This window comes from Apodemus sylvaticus, chromosome 10 (genome assembly GCF_947179515.1).
Source record: "Apodemus sylvaticus chromosome 10, mApoSyl1.1, whole genome shotgun sequence".
NCBI classification, from domain to species: domain Eukaryota; kingdom Metazoa; phylum Chordata; class Mammalia; order Rodentia; family Muridae; genus Apodemus; species Apodemus sylvaticus.
This window is the reverse complement of record NC_067481.1, coordinates 89,785,362-89,791,808: the sequence shown is the minus strand read 5'-3', so window position 1 is coordinate 89,791,808 and position 6,447 is coordinate 89,785,362. Positions and strand designations below refer to the sequence as shown.

Genomic DNA, 6,447 nt, shown 5'->3' with positions numbered 1-6,447 from the left:
AGGACGTTAGGGAGGAAAGTCCTTAAGCTTTGCTTAAGCTTTTGTTCCACTGTTTGTTGTGTGGAAAGAAGTCCAGGCAGGAGCTGGCTGATACAGGGGATGTGGAATGCTTACTGGCTTGCACAACCTGTTTTCTTATAGCACCTGCACCCAGCCCAGGGCAGTACAGGCCTGTGGCCCACAGCCACTACCCTCCCCCTTTTGTTTTTTGATACCTGGTTTCTCTGTAGTCCTGGCCAGAAACCTGCCTCTGCCTCCCAAGTCCTGGGATTAAAGGCATGTGTCACCAGTCACTGGCAGTGAGACTGGTGGCAGATGCCGAGAGGGCCATGCAAGGTGGACTGAACAACAGAAAGAGCAATGAGGCCTTCACACACAGCCCTCGCCATCACTGTGAGGACCATGCTGAAGCGTGATATCGCTTGACCAAGTGTCAGACATAAAGCCCGGAAGTAACAGTCTGTGAAATTGCTATATGCTGATACCTGGTCTTGTTTTGTGGATATGGCTCTCAGAGTGGGACTTGGTCTCTAAAACTTCACAAGTTCCATCTAGTTAAGCTTGGACCAGACCGTGTAGAAACCATGCTAAGCTAAGTTCTCCTACAGTCAAGGCAACCTCTAGCACTACGAGATCTCAATTTTCTCATTCTCTCCCTTTTCCTCCCTGAGATCTCAATATTCTCATTCTCTCCCTTTTCCTCTCTCTCCACCTTCCCATCTTGCTCTGGCTCTGACTATTCTGGACCTCATTCTAGATCAGGCTGACCCGGAACTGCTTCCCGAGTGCTAGGATTAAATGCATACACCTCCCAGCTTTTTGAACTCTGTGCTTCTGTCTTGTTGATCTCATCTTCGGTCCACAGCAGGACCAAAAGATGAAGGGCCTATGCCCAGTACCAGCTGTGTCCCCAGTTCCTTGATGGACCCGGTCTCCTCATCCAATTCTCACAGTTCAGTAAGGATATCATTTTAACAATCTTTCCTATTTCTAGAATTGTACGCTAAAATACATTGCCTCTAATCTGTAAGCTAAAGGCCTGACTCCCAAAATAACTATATAAAGAGCTTCAAGGAGCAGTAACAGACTAAGGAAGTCACGAGGCTGGGACTTGAGTCCTTCTGTAGGAAGAGGAGGAAGAAACACTAAAGAGCTCTCTTTCTGTGAGAAACAGGTTACCCAACCTTATCAGGGTAGAACCCTCCTCAGAAGCCAGATGTGACTGACACAGGCTATACCTGGACTTGTAACTTCAGAACTAACAAATAGGCCGTTGTTTAAGCCACCAGGTCTGTGTGTTATTTCAGGCAAAACTTGTATTCATTTTTGTTGCTGGGTTAAAAACACCATAACCAAGAATGACTACATGCAGGAGTTTATTTTGGCTTACAGTTCCAGAAGGACAGGGAAGGATAGAGGGAGGGAGAGGCCTGGCAACAGATAGCCAGGGCAGGAAGCAGAGAGAATGGACTCTGTGAGGTTAGACTAAACTCTTCAAAGCTTGTCCTCAGTGATGTACTTACTCTAGCAAGGCTGGACGTCTCCCCATACAGGCTGCTGGGACCAAGCATTCACATAATATGGGAGCCAGTTATCACTCAAACCACCACAAACCGCCCTCCCCCCCAATGCTGTCTCCCACTTAGACCTCCAAAACCAACTCAGATCCCAGACAGCTTGTCAGAAGCCCAGTTTTTAGGAGGAAAACAAAAACAAAAACTTCCTAAGAAATCCCAACTTTGGTGTTAAGGAAGGGGGGAAACCTATATAAACTTTCTAGCTTCACTATACTTAATTGTCTTAAAAATTACCAGTTTGGGGCTGGAGAGATGGCTCAGCAGTTAAGAGCACCGACTGCTCTTCCAGAGGTTCTGAGTTCAATTCCCAGTAACCACATGGTAGCTCACAACTTTCTGTAATGGGATCCGATGCCCTCTTCTGGTGTGTCTGAAGACAGCTATGGTGTACTTATGCATATAAATAAATAAATATTAAAAAAGATCTTCTGATGATTGCTATTTTGTGAAGGCCCAGTTTCTCACTAGCTTTGCTGTGTGGGTTATGACGACAGTGGCCTGGGCTGTATTGTATGGATTGTGAGGTGGTGTGTCATTTATAGAAAACACGAAGTCTTCACTTGGGCCTGCAGATGCCTAGTGGGGACTGGGACTGGGTGAGGAGGGTTGCCACCTGTCTTCATACTCTGTCCCTTTTGCTGCTTTAAGTTTGTGTTCCATTCTGCTCAGCTCTGCATGTGGACATGTTGGTCATTGGGGAAGCCTCAGCCTGTCATAGATCGGCCTCATATCCCAACCCCTCCCCTCCCTTTCTCCTCCCTCTTCCTCCTGCTCCCCCCCACCCAAATCAAGGCTAAATACAACCACAGTTAAGACTGATCACTAGACCACGACAAGAATGAAAAGAGGTGGCATCCAAGCTACTAGGTGATCTTGGCCCATTCTCAGGGAAGTAATGAGCGGTGCCCACCCCTCGGCGGCCTGTCCCCCCAGTACCTCTACCCTGTACCTGGAGCCCTCCGGCCGGCCCTGGAAGGGAGAAACTGATGCATGAGCAGAGTCACCTCTCCTTTATTCTTCAGCCAGCCAGTAAAGCCTTTTGTTATCCCGGACATACATTTCTTTGATACTGGTTCTGCGACATGAGCATCTAGGCTTGGGCCCTGTGACGTGAGGTATTGTGTCAACATGGCTTGGGTAGACAAACCCACCAAGGAACCCAAACAGATCTTTCTAGAAAACCAAGCAGATGGTTGCGGGGTTTTCTGGCTCTGAATAAATTTGATACCATGTCAACCTCTAGGATGCCTCAGGATTTCCCCCAGACTAGAGTTAGTCTCGTCTTTTCCTCCTCCTCCAAAACCAGGCTCCAGCCTCCCTGCTATAATCCCACCATCTTTATTCCCCATGTCTTTCAGTTCTTACCATGCCCTTCCTTTGGCCCATAATCCATCTGAAATTTCTTTTTAGTCACAGTGGCTCCCTGTGTTTCCCAAGCCAACCTTAATCGCCTAGATTCAAATGATTCTGCCTCAGCTTCCCGAGACACAGACTATTGGAAGAAGCCACCCTATCTGGATTCATGGGGATTCTTTAGAAGGTTTCCATGTCACTTCATCCTTAACAGGCTTCATTTCTAGCATCTTCAGAAGCGCCCTGTGTAGCGGTTTGTCTGGAATAAGGAAAACAGCTGAGTTCCCTGCTCTCTGCCGGAGGTAGTGCACAGCCTGTAATGAACACTCAAGAGGCTGGGCTGGCTCTGAGGAAGGCAGGGCCCAGCAGTCCCCCTATCCTTTCCATTTCCAGTCTCCATACCTCACCCCAGCCACTCAGTCATTGTGGTGGGATTGAAGAGAGTGCTTTGTAAAGCAACAGGGCCAGCATAGACATTAGTGAAAACAATATCAGTTTTGGAGTCAAGACTGGTGGAGTTGGCCGGGCAGTGGTGGCATATGCCTTTAATCTCAGCACTTGGGAGGCAGAGGCAGGTGGATTTCTGAGTTCGAGGCCAGCCTGGTCTACAGAGTGAGTTCCAGGACAGCCAGGGCTATACAGAGAAACCCTGTCTCGAAAAAAAACCACAAAAAGAAAAAAAAAAAGTGGCGTTTCTTTCCCTGGGTTTTGGTGTACAGGTGAGGCCATGCCATTTTACCCTTTTCCCCATTCAAGGAGCAAAGTAGGCCACGCCAGGTCTTCCCCTCGGCACATATTTAAGTGTCTTTTCATTATTGTGTATGTGTGTGCACGCACCCCCGTGCTGTGCTTGCTTCTGGGGCTCAGAGGGCAATCTGGGGGAGCTGGTTCATACCTCTTCCCATGTGGGTCTTAGAGACTGAACTCAGGTTGTCAGGGTTGGCAGCAAGCTTCTTCACCCGCTGATCCATCTTGCCAGGCCCACCCTGAGTTCACTGTGAAGAGATCAAACCCCTCTCCAAACGCTGCATTCCTAGATTCCTTGTCGATGACCTTGGCATTGGGGTTTGGGGAGTGAAAGGAAGCATTTAAGTTTCACTTGGGACTTTGAGGCAGGGGTACAAGGCTTTGTGGAAGCTTCAACTCAGCTGTTGCCTGCTCTCCTGATCATTTGTGACATATTTTACTGTGTCGTCCAGATTAACCTAAAATTCAAACTTTCTGCTTCAGCCCTTCAGGGCCATGATGGGTTAGTTCTGAGAGCCAGCATCAGTGTTACTGAACCCAGAATTCCTTTCTAAGACGGATAGTCCCTGGAAGTCTCTTTGCTGGCTGTTTGAAGACCCTTAATGCTATCACCTTGGGTATGTCAGACTCAGCACTGTTTCCCCATCTATTTCCCTGCCTTCTTTAGCTGTTGTGAAAACTTAGAGCCCAAGGAGAGAGAACACAAAACCTCAGACCCCTGCTTCTGTGTGTGTGTGCCAGGTGGGAAAGGACAGAGCCAAGACAGCACGGGATGCCACCAAGTGTGGGCAACTGGAGTTCACCTCGGGGAGTCCATTGCTGCACAGAGAACATGGGAATGGTAGCAAAGCCACCTTAGTGCTGGAGAGATGATTAAATGTCACAAGGACTTGAGAAAAAGGGAGTGGAAAAACATCGTGGCTGACACTCAGGGTTTGAGTTGTTATTTTTCTACTTCTTCTACACTCCGGAAGTAGAGGCAGGAGGTAAGATCAGCCAGTCCAAACACACAGGGAAGAGTCTGGCTTTGAATCAGCATCTAATAACCTTCCCTGGACTCAGTCTTGGTCACATGACTTAACCAACTCTCCCCCCCCCCAAAAAAAAACAGTGCCTCCTCATTTCCCCAGGAATTACTTTAAAGCTCACTAGCGGACTCTCTTATCCTTGTTCCTGTGATTAGAAGACAAGCGTGTAAAAAGGGGACCCTGTGGACCCCTGTGTGTGACTGGAATAGTCACCACTCCCATATTGTTACTTGAAGGGGCCCTATACCTCTGTATTAGGTCACCAAGACAAGAGAGTGAACTCACGGTGCAGCTGCTGGCCTCAACTGTACACTTGGGGATTGTTTATTTTATTAAATATAGAAAAACAACACAATAGGACAGACACAAAGACACAGTCTCGTGGCAGTGCGGGGACACCTTCCCTGTTTTCTGCTGCTGCTACTTGCTGCTCTTGGGTGGGGGCCGATAGACCCCGACGACGACAGCGTGGTCCCTTTCGTAGGGCTCCAGAGTCAGCTGCTCCTGCGGCTTCAAGTTCTCCTGTTGCAGCTTCCTCACCTCAGAAGCAAACACAGCCTCGGCAGACGCTGTGGAGTCGATGCAGTTGGCCTTGATGGAGATGAGAAAGTGGCCTCCATTGCGCAGAAAGGTGTGGGCGTTAAGCGCCACGATGCGCGACTGATCCGGCTGGGCCACATCGGCGAAGATCACATCCACCATGCCGATGAGCATGCGATACTTGAGCGGGTGCCGGGCATCTTCCAGTACCGGGATGATGTTGGTGCGCTTCTTAGCCACGTTGACCAGATCGCGGCCGGCGCGATGGGAGAATTCAACCGCATAGACCAGGCCGTCGGGGCCGATGATGTCGGAGACGTGAGAGACCGTGGTTCCGGAGGCGGCGCCCAGGTACAGCACTTTGGACTTGGGCTTGATGTGGATCTGGTCCACGCCGCCCAGGATGGCCGCCGCCAATTTGGAGCGGAAGGGGTTCCACGTGCGGTACTCCTGCTTCTCCCCGTTCTCCATCACGGTGACGCGCTTCTCGCCGTACACCGAGACTCCAGGCACCATGTTCAGCGTGACCAGAGCGTCTTCCGCGCCGCGGTAGATGAACACGCCCTCGTGCCGGTGCGGCTCCACCGACACGGTGATGCCCTTCTTGCGGCGGTTCTTGTTCCTGGCCGGACCGCCGCGCCGCCTGTCACCGCCGCCGCCACCACCACCGCCGCCCCCGCCACCTCCACCGCCGCGTCCCCGGCCCCGGCCGCCGCCGCTGGAGCCCCGCGTGCGTGTCCCGAAGCCGCCTTTGGCTCCTGAGCCGGTGTCACCTCCCTTGCCGCCTCCCTTGCCGCCACCCCAGCCCCAGCCGCCGCGGCCGCCCGCCGGTTTCATGGCCCCCCGCAGTTCTCAGGAATGCTGCGGTGGTCGGGGGATCGCGAGGGACCCCGGGCGGTTGCTGCGGAGTGGGGACAAATCGGTGGCGGCGGCGGCCCTGAGGGTTAGCCGCAGCGGGATGCAGGCGGCCGTGGTGCGCACATCCCCAGATCCACGCTTTGACGCGGTGACTTGCGTGATTGCATCACAGCCGTTTTGTAGCCCCTGTAGCCCCGGAAGCCCCCCTGCTCCAGCTGCGCGCAGACGCAGCCTGCTCACTTGTAACCCTTTGCCTTCTCCCGAGTCCGCTGGTGTTCTCTGCTTTCCCAGGGACTCCGGATTCTTCCGCTGGATCTCCCAGGGACCAGCGTCTCTGGGGCAAG

The 6,447-nt window shown here is 51.8% G+C and overlaps 1 protein-coding gene across 1 annotated transcript; it reads right to left on the bottom strand.

Moving 5' to 3' along the window:
* Positions 1-5,097: 5,097 nt before the first annotated feature.
* Positions 5,098-6,082, bottom strand: Fbll1 (fibrillarin like 1). Its single transcript, XM_052196530.1, has one exon. It carries the CDS (start codon positions 6,080-6,082, stop codon positions 5,126-5,128), a length of 957 nt encoding a protein of 318 aa, XP_052052490.1. The 3' UTR covers positions 5,098-5,125.
* Positions 6,083-6,447: the final 365 nt, after the last annotated feature.